Source organism: Pseudonaja textilis, chromosome 3, assembly GCF_049901715.1.
Source record: "Pseudonaja textilis isolate UNSWEBS1 chromosome 3, rPseTex1.2, whole genome shotgun sequence".
NCBI lineage: Eukaryota > Metazoa > Chordata > Lepidosauria > Squamata > Elapidae > Pseudonaja > Pseudonaja textilis.
The window spans coordinates 5950339-5976359 of NC_141992.1; the positions used below are offsets into that span (position 1 = coordinate 5950339).

General features: G+C 43.6%; 2 protein-coding genes across 2 annotated transcripts in view; both read left to right on the plus strand.

The window, feature by feature from the left end:
- DNAJC5 (DnaJ heat shock protein family (Hsp40) member C5) overlaps positions 1-1041 on the plus strand; it is a 52950-nt gene extending 51909 nt beyond the window's left edge. The window contains exon 6 of the mRNA XM_026697345.2: positions 869-1041. Within this exon, the coding sequence (XP_026553130.1) occupies positions 869-972 (104 nt within the window). The 3' untranslated portion in view covers positions 973-1041. The remainder of the gene's footprint in view (positions 1-868) is intronic.
- An 8876-nt stretch (positions 1042-9917) lies between these two features.
- Positions 9918-26021, plus strand: part of LOC113434518 (tripartite motif-containing protein 54-like) — a 31102-nt gene continuing 14998 nt past the window's right edge. The window contains exons 1-5 of the mRNA XM_087928855.1: positions 9918-10198; positions 16319-16479; positions 17628-17793; positions 20913-21008; positions 24782-25015. Coding sequence (XP_087784981.1) covers positions 10031-10198; positions 16319-16479; positions 17628-17793; positions 20913-21008; positions 24782-25015 — 825 coding nt within the window. The 5' untranslated portion in view covers positions 9918-10030. The remainder of the gene's footprint in view (positions 10199-16318; positions 16480-17627; positions 17794-20912; positions 21009-24781; positions 25016-26021) is intronic.

Here is a 26021-nt window from a genome sequence, read left to right on the forward strand (position 1 = left end):
CATCCAGTCAAAGGACTTCATTTCCTTTTCAAAAATTGCAGCACAAAACTTTTCTTCCTCAGGTACTTAAGCATGAACTATCGACAGATTCTTTTACTTATGTTGGCTTAATAGCTTTACAATTCATCAGACAGGACTTAATATAAAAAAATACAGCAAATTCATAAATTGAGCATTCAAGTAGATACAATTTAAAAAAAAAAAACAAGATGAAATGGGTGAAATCTGTAAAATGAATGTTCAAAATAGAATGTCATAGAAATTTCCTCCCACGAGCCTGTTTAACACCAGCCATTACAGGTAGCGCTTGAGCTACAAGCATTTTTTTTAACGACCATTCGAAGTTACAGCAGCACTGGGAAAACGAACTTATGACCAGTTTTCAGCTTACAACTCTTGCAGCTTCCCTGTGGTCACATGATCCGAATTCCAGTGCTTGGAAACCAGCCTGTGTTTACGATATTTGCACCCTCCTGCGGTCCCCCTTTTGTGACCTTCCGACAAACAAAGTCAATGGGGGAAGCCAGATTCACATAACAACAGTACTGGTTCACTTAGCAACTGTCAAAAAGGGTCGTAAATTGGGGCAGAACTCACTTAATAACTGTCTTGCTCAGCAGTGGAACTTTTGGGCTCAATTGTGGTCCTAAGGCAAAGACGACCCGTACCATCTGAGTAGCCACAGAGTACTTTTCTTACAATAGGTCTGGAATTTCTGGCAAATGTTCGTTTCCACCTTGCGATGACACCTGGCATATTCTGTGGGTGCTTAAACAAACCTTTACTAAGTTACGAAAATTGGCCAGGAAAGGTGGTAGCCGAGCCTTCTTGATGTTCAGCTTTCAGAAAGTTGCTGTTTCTATTTCAGAGAACAACGAAGGCCCCATCGTGATCCAGCCAGCCTCGGCCACAGAGACGACTCAGCTCACGGCAGATTCTCACCCCAGCTACCACACCGATGGATTTAACTAAGTTAAGGAAGCACCTATTTAACCCGAACGGATAAGAATAAATAAATAAATGGCCAATCCAGCACTAGAATCATGGACATTAGGAATAGATTATGGGGAAGGGAAAGTGTTCGCCGATGGTCAATTGGGCAGCTTCATAACCTGCTGGCAAAATATTTTGTAATCCCCTTGTCATCTTTTTTGTCACCTTCAGTGTCGTATCTCAATGAGACATGGAAGTACTGTAGCATGCCGAATCTGAACCTGTTTAGCTTTAGTCTTTCTTTCTCTCTCTCTCTCTCTCTCTCTCTCTTTTGTTGTTTTCCTGTTCTGTTTTTTAAAAGGAAGAATAGCATGTGTCAAGTTTACATTATAAACGTTTTTTTGTGTTGTAAATGTACTAAGGAGTTTATCATGACAAGTGTGACGGTTACATTCTGCATTTTAAGCAGTCAAACGGGGTGAGAAACGAGGAGGCACTTTTTTCACAGAGAACTTTAAAATTGATCAAATGGAGCCACAAAACTTCCATACAGTTGAGCTACTGCCCTCCCGCTCCACTGGAGAGCAACAGAGATTTCCACCTGCCCGTTGGTACCTGACTTTTTGCCTCCGTAACTTTTATTTTGAAAAACGAGGATGTTGCCAAGAAGGGAAGAGGAGTGGGGTGGATTTTAAGTGGGGGGATTCTGTTTTCTGGAAATGTTGTTTCCGTTTTTTTCTTTCAAAGCTGTCTGATGCTTCACAGGCATCTTGTTCAACCTTCTCTACGGAGCAGGAAGTTGTAATTCACTGTATCTGGAGGGCAATCATCTCTGCAAAGTTTTCTTTGTAGTTTTCTTGTGTGGGAGGGGGCCAAAGTAGTAGTGTTTTGTGTTTTTTTTACTACAAAACTAGAAATGACTTGAATCGTCTCTTTGACATTTAAATTAAAGTGCACATTATTCTTGTTTAAATTAAAAAAAAAAAAAGCATTCCCCAAACTATTTATAGTTAAACCGCTGGGGCTTTTTCGGTACAAATGCATGTTTTCACTGCCCAGTCAGAATGAAGTGTTAGTGATATCTGAGAGCAACTTTTAGATTTTTGAAAAGATATATATATATATATATATATATATATATATATATATATATATATATATATATATATATATATATAAATCGATCTGAGAATTGTTCTCAAATTACTCTTTTAAAAATAATAATAATAAATCTTATCAAGTCCCACTTTATAAACGATGTGTTCTAGTGATATATACTTAGATTTATTTTTAATTTATATTTTAAAACAATCACTGCCACCCGGCTCACAGTTCCTTAAATTGGTGCCATCACCTAGCAGGGGTTGGGGTGCAGCCCTCAGTGTTCACCAGCCAGCAGGGTTGAATTCCTGTTCTGGAACCGTATGGCAGTGATTGTCAAGCCATGCCTTGATGGGCATCAGTCTGTTGATATAATTTGAGCCCATTGCTCACAACTGGGCTGATACCATCTTGGTTTCTGCTCTCAGCCACTGATATGTGCTATTGTGGCCGTCATAGTATCATGAGGCTGATGTCAAGGATATAATTCACGTCTTTTGCACCTCAACATAATGCATGCAATGCCACTCGGCTCCCCCCTCTCTTTCTCAATGTTCATGGCTGGGGATTTTGGGATTTGGAGTTCCAACACATCTGGAAGCCACCAGGTGGAGGAAGAGGGAACTGGCAGGTCACGATTTTGACAGTGATTCCTATTGTAAAATTGGCTTCCATTTTTTTCCATTCCCAACCTTCTCTGCAAGGGCAAGAATCAGCTTGAAACTGACTAGAACTGAGCAGGTGGGGGAATAAGTAGGACCTGAGGTGGCCGGACCAACCTTGAATCCATGCCTGAATTTATCTGGTTGGCTGGCTGACTGGTTTCTTTCTCTGCCTCAGTTCCACCTTTATAAAATGGGAGGGGTCTGTCTCAAATGTCCAGATTTCATTGTGTGGTACTTTACATATTTGAAGCAGTGTATGGTAGAACTGTATGTCTAAATGGTGATTTTTTTTAAAAAAAAAGGAAACCCACTTGCTCGTCCATGTATCTGTGTAGAGCAGGAATATCCAACCTTGGTGACTTCAAGGTTGAGCTTGTGGGCTTCAACTCCCAGAATTCCCCAGCCAGCATGGCTGGCTGGGGAATTCTGGAAGTTGAAGTCCACTGGTCTTAAAGCCACCAAGATTGGACACCTTTTGTGTTCTGCGGATGTTCTTCCGGACCAAATCCCAGTTGGGCTCTTTCTATTGAACGCTTTCTCTGTGATGAGTGGGAGAGTCCACCACAAATGGAAGTTGTGTGTTCATCCAGGCAGCGGGCATCTCAAAGTTTCCTCTATTGTCCAGAGTTTTGCAGTAGAATTCACTAGGTTTGTTAATAAAGGCATCAGTCCAAGCCTCCTCTATTTTGCGAGCTGCTTCCACTTCAATCACTTCCCCACCGTCTTTTTTTTGTCTCACAATCTCATTCCTGCTTTGCATTCTCTCTGGGAGTGGACGCCCACGAAATCCTGTCACCAGCAACCGCCCTTGCGTATCACGTGCGTGAGGTTGTCATGGCCCGTTGTGACATTGTCGTAACATCTACCGGGCACCTGCTCCAGAAAGGACCGTACAATTTCTGAGGGCAGGTTTGAAGGGTCCCCGGTGTGTATATTTATGCATGTGTTGAATCATCGCAAAGTGAAAACGTTCCCTCTAGGAAGCGCTTCGGGGTTCTTCTTGCAGGTTTTCTATTTTAAGGTGGTCACGGGTTGTTTTTGTTAAAAACAGGCCACAGCTTTATCTCACATAATACTTGAAATAGTTGGTCAATCTATCTGGTTGTTGTTTCACTCTCTGAGTAACTCAGTGGTATCCCAACTTTGGCCACTTTAAGACCTGTGGACTTCAACTCCTAGAATTCTGGGAGTTGAAGTCCACAAGTCTTCAAGTCACCAAGGTCCCTGGTGTGGATGAATTTCTCCTTCTCTTGCTTTTTACAGCTTCTTTTTAAATGCTTCTCTGTGGCTTCCTCTCCCGCTTCTGGACTTAGATATAATTTTGATTCTTTTTTAACAATTTGAAGGATGATGTGTAAACCCAACCCACTTCTCAAAATTACCATTTGGGTACTGCCCTGCTAGCTCAGTTATACTCTTGAGTTCACTCACCAAAAGTGAAGTATCCCCTGTCAGGGATGTGTTTTAGGTGGTACCATAACCATTCTAGTAATTACATCGCAAAGTTTATTCGATTCTTTGTGTTCTCCTTATGCTAATTCTTTTCTGCAGGACCATTATCATGTTCTTGTAAACTTTCTTGATTCCTCTCTAACTCATTGTTTCCCAACCTTAGCCATTTTAAGATTTATAGACTTCAATTCCCAGAATACCCCAGCCAACAATAGGTTATTCTGGGAGTTGAAGTCCACACATCTTAAAATGGATAAGGTTAGGAAACACTGCTTTAATTCTATTCAGCAGGTACACAGATTTTGATTAGTCTGGACCCTGATCTCCAGTATAAAATGAAAGCCAGATTCCCAACTCCAGTCAGTGCTGTCTTCTGTTCAAGAGTTTTTATGTTTTAGATTAATTTACTTTAATTTAAAGTTAATCAAAGCCAAAGATTCCCTTCCGTGGTGTAGACAGGTTTCTGAAATCTTGTTAGTACATAGATTTGTTTTCTCTTTAAATCAAGCCCAAATATCAAAATCCCGAGAGATGGCTGCCTGTGCCTTGAGCAGTGGAGACTTTAAAATCATTTGACCTATCTTTTGCAGAGGTTCTGTGTTCGATTCAGCACAGTACTGGCTTTCCCTGATTTTTCAGTAATGAATAAGATGCAAATTCAAGCCGAGGATTTTTTTCCCCCAAGTAGCCTGACATTGTTTTTAATTTACCAACTGTTGTGTGTTGCCACAATACCTTCAGCAGCTGTTTCTTCAGACTTTTCTAACTTTGGCAATAGATATTAATGCGTTTGTGGTATGTATAAATATGGCCCAAAATGTATTATACCCCAGAATTAATGTTCCCCAAAGTTATGGTCAAGCTGTATTTCAGTCATCCATTTGGTGAAACCTAACATCCCCTTTGAAAGCCAAAAGAAGTTACTGAGATCCAAGATGGCCCTCAATCAGTATATGCTTTTTTTTAAAGAAAGTCCACTGATCTTGGTTTATGAGAAGACCCAGTGCCAATAAATTTGAAGCCAGAACTTTGCCAGTACATAATATTTGCATTTTCTTTTTCTCTGATTCAACTAAACATGATAAGTTTCCCAAATTGTTTTCTGATTTGGCAGTCTTGCCAACATATATATTGCTGCTAAATTTTCTGACCCTTTGCACTTAGCAAATTGCTCATGTATTCCAAACCTGAAAACTCATCCAGATGACATTCAGATTTTCTTTTTGAGTAGCCAAATTTCTCTTGATTATTCTTCCTCCTCTTCCTCCTCCTCCATCTCCTTTCTTCTCTCCTACCTTTGTTTCATTCATGTTCTCCTTTCTGTCTCCATCTCTCTTCCTCCTCTTCCTCCTTTTTCATCTCCTTTCTTTCCTCCTACTTTCACTTCATTCTTTTTCTCCTTTTTCTCTCTCCATCTCTCCTCCTCCTTTTTCTTTCTCTGTCTTCTTTCTTCTTTGTCCATCTTCTCCTCCTCCCCTTCTTTTACCTCCCCTTCATTCTTTTTCTCCTTTTTTTTCACTGTTTCCATCTTTTCCTCCTTCCCATTCCCCTTCCCTTTCCTCCCCTTCTACATAAATTAGGAGCATTTGCTTAAAAGGGTAAGAGGAATACAGGGCTTTTACTAGCAAGCTGAGAGGCTTCATTAAAAATCTCACATATGTAGGAACTCTTGAGTTTTATATTTGTAGATACAATTATGTAAATATCTTCAAAGCAGTTATGTGTATACCTTGCCCTATCTTATGCTTGCAGCAGCTATAATTTGTGGTCGTTTTAGTTTAGCATCCTTTGTTTTTATGACTTTGGATAATGACCCTGATCGGGGTGGGATATGATAGGGTTAACTACAGGGTTGGGGATTTACAAGCTTCCCTGCACGGCAGTCCTCATCAGCATGCTGTGTGCAGAGATGCAGCCTTTGAAACAGCCCCCTTTTCCTGCTTTTTTAACTGCAGCTGTGCCTCATTCGGCAGCTGAAGTTGAAAAAAAAATCAGGAAATAAAGGTCAGGTAAAAGCCCTGGTGGGCAAAAACATCAGCAGACATAGAACCGGTTCTATGTCTGCTGCTCTTCAGAGCTACCGGTTCTACAGAGGTGGACAGAACCGGTAGAAACCCACCCCAATCCTGGCTGTGTACACAGAAAGATACCCTGTGGAATCGCATAGCATGCTTGCTCAGCATTCTCCAGTCCTGTGCTCTCTCAGACAGAACCTAAGTAAAATCTGGAGTCTAACTCTGGCTCACGTCCTGCCAATCATCTGCAAATACACATTTCTGCAGCTCATGCTCCAAGCAGGAATGATCTCAAGCATCCCTGAATTAGGATTCTTTTATGGCTAAATAAAAAAAATGGGGCTTTCCAGAAGAATCCATGATGAAAGGGAGGCCTTCAGAGATGACCTGAGAAACAGCTGAGAATTAGACGTACGGAGTACCGTTATATTGAGATCCTTGTCTAAAGATCGTGTCCTGCTTTTTCATTCCTCCCGCTGTCATCACCACCATCCAAAGGAAAATTTATATATACTTTTACTGGAGGCGATCAGCACAATCATTTTAACTGCACCGTGCAGGTCACAAGAAGTTATCCCGTTGGAGATATTTTGAACCACTTTTTTTAAAAAATGTCTCTTTGGGAAGTTAGGGATGACCTAAACTTGAAGCTCTATCAAGCAACCAGCCCTTCAGACGTTAGGTTTTTCTTGTTGGGTGTGGATGTTGTCTCTGTGTGAATGTATGCCAGCTTCATCTTGTTAAGCAGTTGTTCCAGTCATCCCTTCCTCATATGCCTGCTCTTCTTAAGGTTTGCTACTTTGGGGGGTGGGTGGGGGTGAATTTATTTCCCTAGTAGTTAGTTCTCAGTCAATTTTAGGGGGTCTCATATATTTAAGGAAAAAGTTTGATAGTCTAAGGCAGGGCTCTTCAAACTTGACAGCTTGAAGACTTGTGGACTTCAACTCCCAGAATTCCTCCTCCAGTCATGTTAGCTCAGGAATTCTGGGAGTTGAAGTCCACAAGTCTTAAACTTGCCAAGTCTGAAGACCCTTGGTCTAAGGTAAGGATCTCCAACCTTGAAGACTTGTGGACTTCAACTCCCAGAATTCCTCCTCCAGTCATGTTAGCTCAGGAATTCTGGGAGTTGATCCACAATCTTAAACTCTGCCAGAATCTGAAGACCCTTGGTCTAAGGTAAGGATCTCAACCTTGAAGACTTGTGGACTTCACTCCCAGAATTCCTCCTCCAGTCATGTTAGCTCAGGAATTCTGGGAGTTGAAGCCCACAAGTCTTAAACTTGCCAAGTCTGAAGACCCTTGGTCTAAGGTAAGGATCTCCAACCTTGAAGACTTGTGGACTTCAACTCCCAGAATTCCTCAGCCAGCATGGGAATTCTGGGAGTCCAAAGTCCACATGTCTTCAAGGTGCCACGGTTGGAGGTTCCTGGACTAAGGGGTAGTTGGCCAGTATATCTGTTTTACAGTGTTGGTTGGGTTCAGTAACGTTGCAAAAACAAGGCTCTGAAACAGCAACATTGGGTGTGCGCACATCTTTCACTTAATGCCGATTTTTAGATTTTACTGTGATCTCTTCTTGAAATCCATGTAACCTGTCGAGGTAACTGTTTTTTTTTTGTTGTTCTCCTTTTTGCACTTGTATTTGCGGGATGGGAGAAAGGGGGCGGGGGGAATCCCAATGTGTTAAAAAGTAAAAAATAAAAACAAAAAGTGAATTATTAAAAAGGAAGAAAAAACAATCAAAGTATAGATGCATTTGAAAAGCAATTATATAAATATATATATATACATAGAATACCTATCTATATATATATTTTGTTATGTTATTTAAAGGGTCGTCCTTTAAATTGTATGTAAGTAGCTGTGGCTGTAAGCACTTTGTGGATTGTTAACACACGCAGGTCCTGAGCTCCTGTACATACCTCCAGTTCCAGAAGGAATTCTATTATGTTTTAGCATGGTAATTTATGTATTGTATGTCTGAGTAGGAACTTAAAAGTGAAAAATAAATAAATAAATAAATAAATATTGGTAAATTACCAGAAACCAAGATTGTAAAATAAATGTTTTCATGGCAAAAAAAAAAACCCAACCCAAATCTTGGCTTGATTTGCATTTTTTCCCCTTCTTTCGTACAATCTTTGCTGTTTTCTAGCCCATATGGATTTTAATTGAAGAGGGAATCCATAAGTGGTAGCCGGGTTCATTGTACAGACAGTCCTCGACTTACAACCATTTGTTTAGTGACTATTGGTAGTTACAACAGCACTGGAAAAAGTGACTTATGTCCAGGTTTCACACTTAACGACCGTTGTGATTGTTCTGATCAATATTTATAACCATTGCACTGTCCCTGGGGTCACATAATCTCCTTTTGCGACCTGACAAGCGAAGTCAATGGGGAAGCCAGATTCACAACCGTGTGACTCACTTAACTGCAGCGATTCGCCTAGCAAGAAAGGTCATAAAATGGGTCATAATTAACTCAACAAACGTCTTAGTAACAGAAATGTTGGACTCCATTGCAGTCGTAAGTCGAGGATTATCTGTACTGGCTGAGGAATTCTGGCTGAAAAACACAAACCGCCAGTCAAGCTCAAACTGTAGGAAATAAAGAGAAAGATTCTTCTCCATATTGCTCAGCAACTAAGCACCTTCCATCCTTGTGGATAAAAGTAGAATTAACTTAAATTTCTCCCCAAAAGAAAGCGAAAAAGCAGCCACTTCAAATTCCTTGCTCCCCTTGTCTCAATTGCAAATTTCATCCATTGATTTGGAGCCTATGATGGCACAGTGATTAGAATGCAGTGTTGCAGGCTAACTCTGCGCACTGCCAGCAGTTCGATCCTGACCAGCTCAAGATTGACTCAGCCTTCCATCTTTCCAAGATCATTAAAATCAGGGGTGGGATTCAACCGGCGTTACTACCGGTTTGGTGATTATGTTTTGTGGCAGCCCCTCAAATAATGGAACCCTGCTATCACGTCACCCCCAGTCCTAGTCTCTTCTCTGGCTTCCTTCCAAAATTTTAATCCTGGCTTCTACCTTTGAGACACCAACTTTTGCATCGGAGCTGAAATAACAGATAACTGATCATCGGAGTTGGAAGGGATCTTGTAGGTCATCTAGTCCAACCCCCTGCCCAAGCAGGAGACCCTACACCATTTCTGACAGAAGGCAGTCCAGTCTCTTCTTGAAAGCCTCCAATGATGAAGCTCCCACAACTTCCAAAGGCAAATTCTGTTCCATGGGTTGATTGTTCTGTCAGAAAGTTTCTCCTTATTTTCAGGTTGAATCCTTGTTCAGTTTCCATCCATTATTCCTTGTCTGGCCTTTGGGTGCTTTGGAAAACAGCTTCATCCTTTCCTCCTCCTCCCTGTGGCAGCCCCTCAAATATTGGAAGATGCTCTCCTGTCTCCCCTGGTCCTTCTCTTCCCTAGATTAGCCAGGCCCAGTTCCTGTAACCGTTCTTCATATGCTTTAGCCTCCAGTCCCCTAATCATCCTGGTTGCTCTTCTCTACTTTTTCTAGAGTCCCAACATTTTTTTTATAGTGTGGTGACCAAAACTGGATGCGGTACTCTAGGTGTGGCCTTACTAAGGCTTTATAGAGTGGTATTAGTACCTCACCTCATCTTGAAATGGCCCTTTAAGACCGAGTTGAAACCTAAACCACTGGTGGGGAGAGCATATGAGACACCGCGGTTATATTTCTGGAGCCTTCAAGTGACATGTGGCAGATCCCTGGGGAACCCCAAGCCGTCAGGTGCTTCTGGTCTTCTCCAGCTTTTTCACACCTCCTTGCCCTGCAAGGACACACAAGAAGGAGCTGCACCTCCGCGAACGGCTGCCTCGAACCCTTGCCATGTCGAAGCACATGGAGTACACTTCCTACCCAAGAGATTGTCCCACCATGGAGAACTTGGAGAGGCAACTCATCTGCCCCATTTGCTTGGAGATGTTCACCAAACCTGTGGTCATTCTTCCATGCCAGCACAACCTCTGCCGGAAATGCGCCAATGACATTTTTCAGGTTAGTTGTTGGTGTTGGTGGGGAAACCTTTCGAAGCAGGGGATAGTTGTTGGAACAGTTTGACTCTCCGAATTGGAGAGCAGAGTTGGGTCAACCCTTTGGGGAGTTGGGATGGTGCCTTCAGAGGTTTCCAAGGATCACAGCGGATGGGAGAACGAGGTGGTTGGGAATGTATTATGTGTGTTTCAGGGTGGCTGGGATATTCTGTTATTCAGAGGATAGATACAGTTGTCCATTTAAAAAAAACAATATTAAGTCTACTTTAGACTTTGAATTTTACGCATTTCTTCCTCAAAAAGGCAGGAAACAGAAATTCAGCGGGGAAAGGGGAAAAAAATGGATTTGGAGACTTAAGGTTGCATTCCTGCACCCAGATAAACTTGAGAGCAGCGTCTTCCCAACCTTAGCCATTTTAAGATGTGTGGACTTCAACTCCCAGAATACCTCAGCCAGCATGCTGGCTGAGGTATTCCTGGAGTTGAAGTCCACACATCTTAAAATCCACACATCTTAAAAAGCAGTATTGCAAGGGATACTGGCATTGCTGGCTGAGGTATTCTGGGAGTTGAAGTCCACACAGCTCCCAACCTTAGCCATTTTAAGATGTGTGGACTTCAACTCCCAGAATATCTCAGCCAACATTGCTGGCTGAGGTATTCCTGGAGTTGAAGTCCACACATCTTAAAATGGCTGAAGTTCAAAGCAGTCCTGCAAGGGATACTGGCATTGCTGGCTGAGGTATTCTGGGAGTTGAAGTCCACGCATCATAAAATGGCTGAAGTTCAGAAGCAGTCCTGCAAGGGATACTGGCATTGCTGGCTGAGGTATTCTGGGAGTTGAAGTCCACGCATCTTAAAATGGCTGAAGTTCAGAAGCAGTCCTGCAAGGGATACTGGGAAGGATCCCTTCTGAAAATAAATTACACTGATGTTATAACGCAATTGGGAAGGGGCACAATTGTGTTCCTTGTATTAAGTTGTGGCAGCCTGAAGTCCACGCCCCTTCAAGGGTCTATGCTTAAGAAAACACTCAACCAGAGGTGGTATTCAGCAGGTTCTGACCAGTTCTGGAGAACCAATAGTGGAAATTTTGAGTAGTTTGGAGAACCAGGAAATCCCACCTCTGACTGGCCCTGCCCCCATCTCTTCTCTGCCTCCCATTGGGTCCCAGCTGATCGAGTGGGTCTTCTTTGGTTGCCCTGCACAGGAGAACGGAGCTGGAAAGCAGGTCAGTGGGGTGGAGAGGGGATGGGGATTTTGCAGTATTCTTCCACTGCCACGCCCATGAAGCCACGCCCACCAAGCCAAGCCACACCCACCAAGCCATGCCCACAGAATTGGTAGTAAAAATAATAATAATAATCCCACCACTGCACTCAACCCCAAGGGCCAAAGTCTTCTCATTTGCCATATTTTATGCTTCAAAAAAACCCCTACATTTCTATATTTCTTGGAGCAGAGACATCCTCATTTGTAGTCAAAAGTATCCAAGATGGCAGCTGCAATCTTCCTAGTCAAGCCCCGCCCCTCTTTAAAAAGGGGGCAGGGCTATCTTGGTTTTTTTTAACACACTCTTGACCTGGGGATGCTTCTCTGCTTGAAGTAAGAAACACCTGTATTAGTGAATTCAAGTCAAGAAAGCCATGACATAGAGAGCCAGTCTGGTCTACAGGTTAAGGCACCAGACTAGAAAGTGGGAGACTGGGAGTTCTAGTCCCATTTTAAGCATGAAAGGCAGCTGGGTGACTTTGGGCCAATCACCAGGAGGTGGTGAGTTCTAATCTCACCTTAGGCATGACAATCGGCTCGGTGACTTCTGGACAAGAGTTACCAAGAGACAGTAAAATCTAATCCTGCCTTAGGCAGAAAGCCAGCTGGGTTGCTTTGGGCTAGTTTTCTTTCTTTCTTTCTTTCTTTCTTTCTTTCTTTCCTTCCTTCTTTCTTTCTTTCTTTCTTTCTTTCTTTCTTTCTTTCTTTCTTTCCTTCCTTCCTTCCTTCCTTCCTTCCTTCCTTCTTTCCTTCATTCCTTTGTTCTTTCTTTTTCTTTCTTTCTTCTTTGTCTCTCTCTTTTCTCTCTCTCTGTCTCTCCTTCCTTCTCTTTCTTTCTCCATCTGTCTCTGTCTCTCTCTCTTTTTCTTTCTCTCACTCTCTCTCTTTCTTTATCTCTGTCGCTCTGTCTCTCTTTCTCTCTCTCTCAGCCCAGCCCAGCCCAGCTCACAGAATTTATTTATTTATTTATTTATTTATTTATTCGTTTATGAGAATTTATATAGCCGCTCCCTTAATCTGAGTAACTCTTAGCTGCTTTAACAATAATAATAATAACAACAATAACAATACACAAACAACCCAAAATACAAACGGTTAAAAACAATAACACCTCCCATCCCTGTATTGGATATGCTTCCTGCCTGGAGTTATATATAAAAACAACAAAGCCAGGATACAAATAAATAAATAAACATCTGATTGGGACCTTCCACAAGTCCAACCTTGTGTGTGTGTGTGTGTGTGTGTGTGTGTGTGTGTGTGTGTGCGCGCGCGCAATATAAACCATCGAGATTTCTTCCCAGACATTCGTGGCCCCCAAGTCACAATGACTGAAGGTCGTTGAAATGCTTTGGTTTCTAGCCCTTTGTCTTCCCTTGGGGATTCCGGACACCTGCCTTTGTGCTATTATTGGATATCGTGGCTTGGCTCCGGTCAGTCCTGGGTCAGTCCTTGGAGTCCTTGCCAAAATGATGTGCTCATTTTTGCCGGAGCTGATCTAGTTAGGCCCCCTCCTAGCTCCTTAGACAGCTGAGCATCGATCCACTGAACTTTGCGAGGTCTGGGCTGCAAAGAAAAAGAGGGGTGTATATCTCAAATCCTGGAACCAGTGGCTGCATTCACCATTGAGGAGACTGAGCATGGGCTGGTAAGGCCCCAGGCCCAAAGGGAGCACCCACAAAGTTGAGAATATGGCTTCATTTGGGCAGTATGGTCAAAGGAGGAGGGTGGGCGCCAAGATCTGTCAGTGCTTAGGGGCGCCAGGGAGCCTTAATCCGCCACTGCCTGGAACCGTTTTGCTGCGCTCCTCAAGGTGCCCCGGTTTTGAAATGTGAGACGGGGAGGGTGGAGGGGAATACAAGGTGGTTTGGAGAAAGCATTCTGACGTGTGAGTTAAGGAGAGCCCGAAGCTTGCTAGATTTCTGCTCTCAGAGCAACTTTGCAGGGAGGAGCAGAGGGAGAAAGGAGAGGGGGAGTTTCTCGCACATGGGCAGCTGATGTACCCAAAATGGCCCACTGAGGATGAGGGTGGGTAGGAGGGTTTTTCTCACAAAACGACACTATGGAGAAGCCGAACAGGTTGGAGGCGCTCGGGATAAGGTGTCTCAAAGTGGTCGGTCGTGTAATCTCAGCTTGGTCCCATTTTGAAGACTTAAATTTCAAGTGGAGAATGATTTGGGGATTAGTCCAAAGGACTAATGACTATCTGATGCCTTTGAAACAGACCCCACAAGAACATCTGATTCCTTCCTTCCTTCCTTCCTTCCGTCCTTCCCTCCTCTCACCTTCCTTCTTCCCTCTCACCTTTCTTTCTCTCTTCCCTCCCTCCACCTGCCTTTTCCTTCTTTCTCTCTCCTCCCCCTTCATATTCTCCTTCCTTCCTCCTTCCTGTCTGTCTCGCCCTCTCTTCCTCTCCTTTCCTCCTTCTCTCTCTTTCTCCTCCTTTCCCTTCCTCTCCCTCCTTCCCCTATTCTCTCCTTCCTTCTTCCTTCCTTCTCTTCCTCCCTCCTCCTTTCCCTCCTCCTTCCTTCTTCTCCTCCTCCTTCTCCCTCTCCTTCTTCCTCTCCTTTCTTCTCTTCCTCCCTCCCTCCTCCTCCCCTATTCTCCCCTCCTCCTTCCCCTTCCCTCTCCTCCTTCCTCTGCTCCTCCGTCTCCCTCTCCTTCCTCTCCTCTTTTCCTCCTTTCTCCTCCTTTCCCTTCCTCTCTCCCTCCTTCCCCTATTCTCTCCCTCCCCTTCCCTTCTCTTCCTCCCTCCTCCTTTCCCTCTCCTTCTTCTCCTCTCCTTCTCCTTTCTCTCTCCCTTTCCTTCTCCTCCTTCCTTTCTCCTTCCTCCTCACTTCTCTCCTATTCTCCTCCTTCCCTTCCTCTCTCCCCTCCTCCTCCCCTCCTTCTCCCTCCTCCCTCCTCTTCCTCCTCCTCCCCTTCCTCTCTCCTCCTCCTCCCCTTCTCCCTCCTCTTCCTCCCTCCTTTCCTCTCTCTCCTTCTCCCTCTCCTTCTCCTCCTTCCTTTCTCCTTCCTCCCACTTCCTCTCCTTCTCCTCCTTCCCCTTCCTCTCTCCCTCCTCCTCCCCTATTCTTCCCCTCCCCTCCTCTTCCTCCCTCCCCCTTTTCCTCCTTCTCCCTCTCCTTCTCCTTTCTCTCTCCCTTTCCTTCTCCTCCTTCCTTTCTCCTTCCTCCCACTTCCTCTCCTTCTCCTCCTTCCCCTTCCTCTCTCCCTCCTCCCCCATTCTCCCCCTCCCCTCCTCTTCCTCCCTCCCCCTTTCCTCCTTCTCCTTCTCCCTCTCCTTCTCCTTTCTCTCTCCCTTTCCTTCTCCTCCTTCCTTTCTCCTTCCTCCCACTTCCTCTCCTTCTCCTCCTTCCCCTTCCTCTCTCCTTCCTTCTCCTTTACCTATTCTCCCCTCCTTTTCCTCCCTCTCCCTCCCCCTCTCCCTCTCCTTCTACTTCTCCTCCTCCTCCTCCCTCTCCTCCTCCTTCCCCTTCCCCTTCTCCTCTCCCTCCTTCTCCTCCCATTATTCTCCCCCTCCCAAATTACAGCTTTACCCAACTGAATATTTTGATGGTTTCAATTGCCCTTGAGAGCTCCATGGAGAACTGTACAGCAGCAAAGCTGCATCCTTACGGTATCTCTGGACAACTGCATAACTGGATAGAAGCATTCCTGTCAAACAGACAACAAATGGTCAAAATTGGGAGCGTCCTATCCAATTCTGTACCTGTCAACAGTGGTGTCCCCCCAAGGCAGTGTTCTAGGACCAACTCTTTTCATACTCTACATAAATGACCTCTGTGACAATATCAAGAGCAACTGCGTTCTCTTCGTTCTCTTCGCTGACGATGTAAAGCTATTCAACACCACCGATAATACTGCTGCCCTTCAAAAAGACCTTGACTATGTATCAGAATGGTCAAACAAATGGCAACTTCAAATCTCAACAAATAAATACTCTGTCCTACATATTGGCGAAAAAATCAGAAAATAAATTACAGGCTGAATAGTCAAGACCTTGTTGATGATCCAAATTCTGTCAAGGACCTTGGAGTACTCATCTCTAATGATCTAAGTGCTAGAGCCCACTGTAACTACATAGCCAAAAAGGCATTAAGAGTTGTTAACCTAATCTTACGTAGCTTTTTCTCTAGTAATATCACACTACCAACTAGAGCATCCAAAACAATTTGCTAGACCAATACTCGAATACAACTCATCAGTCTGGAACCCACATTACGTATCTGATATTAACACAGTTGAGAAAGTCCAGAAATATTTCACAAGAAGAATTCTCCGCTCCTCTACTCATTGTAGAATACCTTATGCCACCAGACTCGAAATTCTAGACCTAGAAAACCTAGAACTATGCCGCCTTCGGTCCGATCTAAGTATAGTATATAAAATCATACATTGCAATGTCCTACCTGTCAATGAATAGTTCAGCTTCAACCATAACAACACAAGAGCAAACAATAGATACAAACTCAAGGTTAACCGCACCAAACTTGATTGCAGGAAATACGACTTGAGCAACAGAGGGGTCAATGTCTGGAATACTCTACCTGACTGTGGTTTCTTCCCCAAACCCCAAAAACTTTAACCTTAGACTGTCTACTATTGACCTCACCCCTTTCCTAAGAGATCTGTAGGGGGCGTGCATAAGCGCACCAACATGCTTACTGTCCCTGTCCTATTGTTTCTTTTTATTTATTTATTTATTTCTTATATGGATCCATGTATTCATAACTATGTTTTTACTTCTACCTATTATCTTGTAAGCGATTGACAATAAATAAATTAAAAAAATAAATCCAACCAGTCCTCTCCCTTACCTATCGGTGTATTTATCTCTTCTGCCCCACAGTCTCGAGGGACAACCCTGGGCTCCGCAGGGAGATTCCGCTGCCCATCGTGCCGCCACGAAGTTGTCCTGGACAGGCACGGCATTTACGGCTTGCAACGAAATCTGCTGGTGGAGAACATCATTGACATCTACAAACAAGCGTCAGCGAGGGGACCAGAAAGGTTGGCTGTCTTTCTCAGATATTCCAGGGGGGCGTCTTTCATGTCACACCCTAAAATGTGGGCAGTCTTCATTGATTTGTTTATTCAATTTGTTGGCCACCACGAGGTCATTCCAGCGTGCTAGATCTGGGTAGACTCTTAAAAGTGGGCAGCGGATTTGACCCGATACGGAATGAAAGAAGAGTTGATGAAAACATAATTGGGAAAATATTGGACTGTGCAGAGATGGATAGATTGACATGGAAAATAAAAGACAAAGGAGACTCAGGGATCTATTCAACTTCGAATAGGTTTTATCAAGAGTTAGAGATAAGAGGTAGAAATTAGATGAAGAAAGATTATTGTTATCCATCTTGTATATATATATATAAAAGCAAAATCCCACTCATGCATCATCACAAAACCTTCAGAATCGTAAAGCCTACAAACTTGAAATCTGGCACGTAATTTCCCTTTGGCTTCTAGGTGCTCACTAAGAAAGAATTTTTCAAAATGGCCATCAGAGCACTAATATTTTGTATATTATTATTATTATTAACATGCTCTGATGCTGAGGAGTTTTACTCCCCCTCCCCACCTGAAAAGAAATCTCTTCCAAATGCAAAACACAAGCAGAGGAGTTTCTGTTTTACTTTCACAGCAGCAACCAGCTTTAGTACAGAACAGTTGAGCTAAGCCACACCCAGGCTCCTTGCTGTCTCCTTCTTGCTCACACAGCAAATACTGTTTCACTTTCCAAACAGCCCTCAACTCTCTCACACACTGACAGGACACTAGCCAGGTGAATACCGACGGATGCTGATAGGCAGAGGCAGATTTTCCCCCCTTATTTTCCTCCCCGAAAACTAAGCTTGACCACATACTGTAGTTTAGCAGGCAAGCCAGAGGAGAGAAGCCGTTTTATTTTCAACAGACAGACTCGGAGCTTAACATAGCTGCAGAGTTGCAGAGCTTAATACAGAGCCAAGCCTAGGCTACTTCTAGTTTCAGTTTCCAAACAGTCCTCATTGGCTGACTTAGTTGCTATGCCTATTCCTTAGCTGACCTTGTTACCAAGTTCCAGTCCAGTTCATGGATATACTCTGACACTTCCTCACATCGTATATTCTTTCCCCCACCCCCTGATATTTTTCTTTCTTCTCCAACAGACCTCTGTTGAAAACCGAGCACCCAACTTGCGAAGAGCACGAGGAGGAAAGCATCAACATTTACTGTGTGACGTGCGCTGTTCCCACGTGCTCCCTGTGCAAGGTTTTCGGGGAACACAAGGAGTGCGAAGTAGCTCCACTCTCGGACATCTGCACAAAGCAGAAGGTGTGGTCCAGCCTACTGATATAAGATGATAAGATCTGAGATAAGATACGAGATATAAAATAAACAATCGGATAGGATAGGATAAATTTGATGGTCTTTTCTGTATGTACAACGGCACCCCATTAAAATGAAATTCAGATTCCCACTCTCAAAAGAATATATATATATATATATATATATATATATATATATATATGTGTTTTCTGAGGTTTCATGGTATTTGTATGTGGATCTTTGGTTGTTGGGTTTCTCTCCGTAAGATTCAAATTATCTAGGCAACGTTCGATGAAGTCTCATTCATCATCTTCAGGCTTCTGTCTTGGCTCTGTGCTTCTCAGAGTGAAGACAGAAGCCTGAAGATGATGAATGAGACTTCATCGAAACGGTGCCTAGATACTCGAATCTTACGCGGGAGAAAACCCAACAACCAAAGATCCACATACAAATACCCAGAACCTCAGAAAATACACACACACACACACACACACACACACACACACATATATATATATACATTGTGTTTTCCCAAAAATAAGAGCCTGACTTATTTATTTTTTGCCACCAAAAAAGGCACCAGGTCTTATTTTTGGGGGATGTCATCGACTGACCAACCTCACTTGCGCACGTCGTCCGTCGCCCCCCCACAGCCTCATTTTCGCTGTCAGAGTCCTTCAGGAACTTCTTCTGCGGCCGGCAAGGTTTTCCTGGAGGCCTCTACAGCTGAGAACAGAGCTCAGGATCGATCCAGAGCTTTGTTACCAGCTACAGAGGCCTTCAGGAAAGCCTTGCCGGCTGCAGAAGAAATGGGCTGACAAGGTAGGTCTCTGGGGATGCGAGGTCTGGCTACAACTGTCTAAAGGTAAGTAGTAGAGCAGTTCCACACACACACACCCCACATCCTTACCCTAGCTTAATTTTTACCTGTGAACTCTGGAGTGGGCGAGACCTTAATTAGGGTTTATATTGAGCACACATGTAAAAATCAAGCTAGGACTTACTTTCAGGGTAGGTCGTATTTACGGGGAAACAAGGTATCAAGTTTCCACAACAACAAAAGCATCTCAGACTTTGTTTTCAAGAGACAGAACAGGGCCAAACTACATGTTACGCTCTCTCTGTGAAGATATCCACTCCCTTAAAAACAAGGTTTCTAGACAGCCTTTGTTGACTTCTACTGACTTCTACCATATTATATCTTTATCTATTTATATCTATCTATATCTATATGTCTGTCTGTCTGTCTCTGTCTATCTATTTATCTATCTATATCCATCTATCATCTATCTATCTATCTATCATCTATCTATCTATCTATCTATCTATCTATCTATCTATCTATCTATCTATCTATTTCTAGCTATATCTATCTATCTATCTATCTATCTATCTATCTATCTATCTATCATATATCTATACCTATCTATCTATCTATCTATCTATCTATCTATCTATCTATCTATCTATCTATCTATCTATCTATCTATCTATCTACCTACATCTATGTCTATTTCTATCTATCTATCTATCTATCTATCTATCTATCTATCTATCTATCTATCTATCTATCTACCTACCTACCTACCGTTCTATTTCTATATAATAGGCCGGTCTTTGGGTCTTTTTTTTTTGAACCCGAAAAAATGGCTAGGCTGTTTTTCAGGGTGACTTAATTCCCCCCTTGCATCTTTGGGCGGGTGGGCAGCAATGGCTTGGATGTTGACCTCGGCATTGGTGGGGCACTTCGTATCGGGGTCAATGCAGGCAGCACCATATCCGGGTGTGCAACAAAAGTACTTCCTAATGGCAAGCCCCCCCACCATCCCCCCCCCCATTTCGCATGTTTTAATAGAGGCCTTAATTTGGGGGGAGGGGCTTAATTTCATTTCATGGCTATAAAACTAGCTGGGGCTTCCTATTGGGGGAGGCCATATTGTTGGAGAAACAGGGTATCTATCTATCTATCTATCTATCTATCTATCTATCTATCTATCTATCTATCTATCTATCCACGTACACACACACACACACACACACACACACACACCTACATACATAAGCCTGAAGAGGAAAGGTTTTGATCAGTATGTGCTGCCTGCTCTAACTGATGCCAGTGAAAGGTGCTTTTTTCAGGAGGAACTGGACTTTCTGGTTTTTCTTCTGAAGACGTTTCGCTTCTCATCCAAGAGCTTCTTCAGCTCTGACTGGATAGTGGGGAATGGAACGATTTATATTCCTTGCTGGTCATTTGCATCCTTTTAGAGAGCCGTTGAGGCCACTTGGAGGTTAATCTGGGTCACCTAAGTGGTGCAAATGTTCCTGTAGTCTACAATTTTTTTTTCTCTAGAAATCCATTCACACTTCTACACCATTCGAAGGGTGTTCATCCCAAAGTGCATGGCTAAAAATCTACGGAGATTCTCCATCATCCAGCTCACAGTAGTCCCAAAGGTGCTTTTTTCAAGAGTTCTAATCCACTTTAAGCATGAAATCTAGCTGGGTGGTTTCGGACCAATCACTGGGTATCTGTGAGTTCTACTTCTGTCTCAGGCATGAAAGCCAGCTGGGTAACTCTGGGCCAGTCCCTCTCTCTCAGCCCACCGCACCTCACAAGGTTGCTGTTGTGGAGGGAAATAGTAAAAATAAGATGTTTGCTGCCTTGAGTTGTTTATAAGAAGATAACCTGTAAAGGTTCCCCTAGCACATACATGCTAGTCGTTTCCGGCTCTAGGGGGCAGTGCTCATCTCTGTTACAAAGCCGAAGAGCCAGCACTGTCCGAAGACATCTCCGTGATCATGTGGCCAGCATGACTGAATGCCAAAGGCGCACAGAACGCTGTTCCCTTTCCACCAATGGGGTTCCTATTTTTCTACTTGCATTTTTTACATGCTTTCGAACTGCTAGGTTGGCAGAAGCTGGGGCAAGTAACGGAAGCGCACTCCGTGACGCGGTGCTAGGGATTCGAACCGCCGAACTGCTGACCTTTCTGATCGACAAGCTCAGCGTCTTAGCTCCCGAGCCACCGTGTCCCTGGAAAGAAAATAATAAAGGTGGGATATGAATAAAATAAATAAAACCTCTTGACCCCAAGGCCATCTTCCTTGCAATCTCTCCTATCTAGGCGGAGCTGACCGATGGAATCTCAGCCCTCGTGGCAGCCAATGACAGGATCCAAACCTACGTGACGGAACTCCAAGGCAGGTGCAGGAATATTGAGGTGTGTCCTAATCCTTCTTCCTGTTTTTTTTTTTCTTTTCCTGAAAATCAGGAATGTCTTCCAGGCTTCTTCACACGCCCAAATATTTTAACTGGCTGCATTCACACAAGATGATTAACTGGAGCAGAGAAATGCAGGTAGTCCTTGAGTTACAGCCACAATACTGCCTGCCCAACCCCATAACTGACCAGATTTTATCACCATTTTTGCTGCTGTCATTAAGGGGATGCAGCGGTCATAAATGTAAATCCATTGTTTGCTACGAGTACGGTTTTGCTGAAAACTGAAAAAGGTGAATTTTTCAACAAAAACCATCACAAAAAGGGGTCATGTGACCCTTGAATACTGCAAACTGATCAATTTGATCTAGTGGGTAAGGCACCAGGCTAGAAAGCAGGAAACAGTGAGTTCTAGTCCCATCTTAGGCATGAAAAACTGACTGGGTGACTTTGGGCCAATCACCCGGAAACTGTGAGTTCTAGTCCTGCCTTAAGTGTGAAAGCCGGCTGGGTGACTTTGGGCCAATCACCAGGAGACGATGAGTTCTAGTCCCGCCTTGTGCATGAAAGCCAGCTGGGTGACTTTGGGCCAATCACCAGGAGACGGTGAGTTCTAGTCCCACCTTGTGCATGAAAGCCAACTGGGTGACTTTGGGCCAATCACCAGGAGACGGTGAGTTCTAGTCCCGCCTTGTGCATGAAAGCCAACTGGGTGACTTTGGGCCAGTCACCAGGAGACGGTGAGTTCTAGTCCCGCCTTGTGCATGAAAGCCAACTGGGTGACTTTGGGCCAGTCACCAGGAGACGGTGAGTTCTAGTCCTGCCTTAGGCATGAAAGCCAGCTGGGTGACTTTGGGCCAATCACCAGGAGACGGTGAGTTCTAGTCCCGCCTTAGGCATGAAAGCTAGCTGGGTGACTTTGGGCCAATCACCAGGAGACGATGAGTTCTAGTCCCGCCTTAGGCGTGAAAGCCAACTGGGTGACTTTGGGCCAATCACCAGGAGACGGTGAGTTCTAGTCCTGCCTTAGGCATGAAAGCCAGCTGGGTGACTTTGGGCCAATCACCAGGAGACGGTGAGTTCTAGTCCTGCCTTAGGCATGAAAGCCAGCTGGGTGACTTTGGGCCAATCACCAGGAGATGGTGAGTTCTAGTCCCGCCTTAGGCATGAAAGCCAACTGGGTGACTTTGGGCCAATCACCAGGAGACGATGAGTTCTAGTCCTGCCTTAGGCATGAAAGCCAACTGGGTGACTTTGGGCCAATCACCAGGAGATGGTGAGTTCTAGTCCTGCCTGCAAGGGACTAAATGAAAGCATCAGGCAAGACTGACTTAACATCTGTCTTGGTTAGCAATAGAAATTTCCAATTGTGTTTGTAAGTTGTGGACTATCTATACTGTACAGGTACTCCTCAACTTACAACGATAATTGAGTCCAGAATATCCTGTAGCACTGTGAAAGATTTATAAAGTAAATTTTGTCCCATTTTACGATCTTTCTTGTCACGGTTGTTAAATGAATCACTGTACTTGTTCAATTAGGGACATGGTTGTTAAGTGAATCTGGCTTCCCCATTGACTTTGCTTGTCAGAGAGGTCGCAAAAGGGGATCATGTGACCCCTGGGACACTGCAACCGTCATAAGTATGAGCCAGTTGCCAAGCATCCAAATTTTGATCATGTGATCATGAAGATGGTGCAATGGTCATAAGTATGAAAAATGGTCATAAGTCACTTTTTTTTTGGTGCTGTTATAAGTTCGGTCACTAAATTAACTGTTGTAAGTCAAAGATTACCTGTACTTCTTTACCCACAAGCTGGATATAAAAGAAGGAAAAAATAGAAGGTATAAAAAAACTTTTATCTAAATTTGTTTGATGCCGTCATTCTAGGTGTGATTCAGGATGAATCAAGTATTTACGAAGGCACCGAGGGGAAAAATATCTCCCCAGTGCAATTTCAAACACTCTGGAGTTTCTTTCAAGTTTTTTCTGCCACTTTCCTACTTCATTTGACTGTAAATAAGTAGCTTTTTTAAAAAAAAAATATTAAGCAAATGAAGCCGAATAAATCTCCGGAATTTATTTAGTGGGTGGAATTTAGATGCTTTTCAAACGCAAAATCTATCATGTATTTTTAAAAGCATGCTACCTCTTTCCAGTTGGAAACCTTTCCGTGCTGATAGATTAAAAAAGTAGATTGAGAAATAGCAAGAAACTCCACATTTTTCTAACCAGGGGTTAGACCGCAAATGTATGCAGTGGGCACCTTCACAAAATGGCTGCCGGTGTTGCCCTTGTCTACTTTACTTAAAAGAAGGAACAGGGGTGATATCAGAGGTGGTATTTAGCCAGTTCTGACTGGTCCTGGAGAACCGGTAGCGGAAATTTTGAGTAGTTTGGAGAAACGGCCAATCCCACCTCTGACTGGCTCCGCCCCCATCTATTCTCCGCCTCCTGAGTCCCAACTGATTGGCTGGGTCTCCTTTGGTTGCCCTGCACAGGAGAACGGAGCTGGAAAGCAGGTTAGCAGGGTGGGGAGGGAATGGGGATTTTGCAGTATCTTTCCCCTGCCACGCCCAACAAGCCACACCCACAGAACCGGTAGTAAAAAAAGGTGAATCCCACCACTGGGTGACATTATAGCAATCTTCCAGGGATTGCTCCAGAGAAGGGGAGGGGGTGTCAATCTATTCTCCAAAGCACCTGAAGGCAGGACAAGAAACAATGGGTGAAAACTCATGAAGGAGAGAAGCAACCTAGAACTAAGGGGGAATTTTCTGACAATGAGAACAATTAACCAGTGGAACTGCTTGCCACCAGAAGTTGTGGGTGCTTTATCAATGGAGGTTTTTAAGAAGAGATTGGACAACCATTTGTCTGAAATGGTTTAGGATTTCCTGCTTGAGCAGGAGTGTGATGACCCAAAGGGGCGTGACACAAAAGCAACAAAGTCAAAAAAATAGGTAAGGTCCCTTTAATTCCTCCAACTTGGCCCCTAATGTCCAGTTATCATCGGCTGGAGAAAAAAACTCTCCCAAGAACAGTTTTCAAAGGGAAGAAATTCCATCCAAACTCAAAGTACATCTAAATTATAAATAAAAACCAACACAAACCACAGCTGCAGCAATTAACGAGACAGGGCAGGATAAGGAATTGAAGACGTCAAAAGATAATGAAATACGCACGCTTGGGAGGACGCCAGAACTCAGATAAGACTTGACAAAGCAGAATAATTTCATGCTTTGCTTCCAGCTACTTTGTCATGTGGTTTGCCCTTTTAAACAGTCTTCCCAGCTGCAGCCCATGAAGGGGATCAGGGCCCTTTCCTCCCCCATAACCACACAACTCACGTTGCTCCCTTATCTGTTCCTCCCTGCATGCCCTAGGATGAAGAGGGGGTGGCCCTGGGTCTTCCTCTGAATGCCCAGCCGGCCTGTGCCCTTCCCCAGTTTCCTCCACAGCCACCGGAGCCTCACTCCCACTCCCTGTTAACTGTTCCATCTCTCCCTTGGAATCAGATTCCAACAGGGACATGACAAGGAGGTTGGACTAGAAGACCTCTAAGGTCCCTTCCAACTCTGCTATTCTGTTATTCTGAGGTCATTCATTCACAACCCTGGATTCATATAAGACAATCCACCAGTTGCATCTGTCCCCATCCGACCAAAGTGTGTTGTTTGGCAAACTCAGCCTCAGCAACAAACCAAGGTTATGATTAGCCTGGATAAACCGTCTAACCTGGATGTATCACTTGATTCTTCCCTCTCGAGCAGGCGAATTGCAAAGCTCAGAAGCAGGCGCTGTGTGAGAAGTTTGACCGCATGGGGGCTATTTTGGAAGAGCGGAGGAAGATCATGCTTCAAAGGATCATGTATGAACAGGAGAGCAAGAGCCAACATCTGAATGGGCTGAGCAAAGTATGCAGTGACCACATCGAGTCGTCTTCCAAACTGGTGGACACAGCCCTGCAATCCATGGAAGAGCCTCAGATGTCCGTTTTTGTCCAGGTAAGAGCCCCTGAAACCAGCAAGATGTAATCAATCTGTCTATCATGTATCTACCTGTCTGTCTGTCTGTCTATATCGATTGATATGGATATGGATAGATGATGGATGGATGGATAGGTAGATAGATAGATAGATAGATAGATAGATAGATAGATAGATAGATAGATAGATAGATAGATGTAGATAGATACATAGATGATACAGATAGAGACAGAGACACACACACAGAGACAGAGAGAGATGGAGATAGATAGATAGATAGATAGATAGATAGATAGATAGATAGATAGATAGATAGATAGATAGATAGATAGATAGATAGATAGATAGATAGATAGATAGATAGATAGATAGATAGATAGATAGATAGATAGATAGATAGATAGGGAGAGAGAGATAAATAGATAGATAGATAGATAGATAGATAGATAGATAGATAGATAGATAGATAGATAGATAGATAGATAGATAGAAAGAGAGAGAGAGATAGATAGATAGATAGATAGATAGATAGATAGATAGATAGATAGAGATAGATAGATAGATAGATAGATAGATAGAGATAGATAGATAGATAGGTATAGATAGATAGATAGATAGATAGATAGATAGAGAGATAGATAGATAGAGAGATCGATAGAAATAGAGATAGATAGATAGATAGATAGATAGATATAGAGAAGAGGTAGGAATAGAGATAGAGATAGATAGATAGATAGATATAGATAGGAATAGAGATAGAGATAGATAGATAGATAGATAGATAGATAGATAGATAGATAGATAGATAGATAAATAGATAGGAATAGATACATAGGAATAGAGATAGATAGATAGGGTTCTAAGCAGGGGTGGGCTTCAAAATATTAGCAAAGGGTTCTCTGCCCAGTGGCTGGGTGGGCGTAGCCATGGTGGGCGTGGCCTAGTCGGCCTCCTGCACCACGGTGGGGGGGGGGAGCGTTTTTGCCCTTCCCAGACTCCAGAGGTTTTTCTCGAGCCTCCGTGA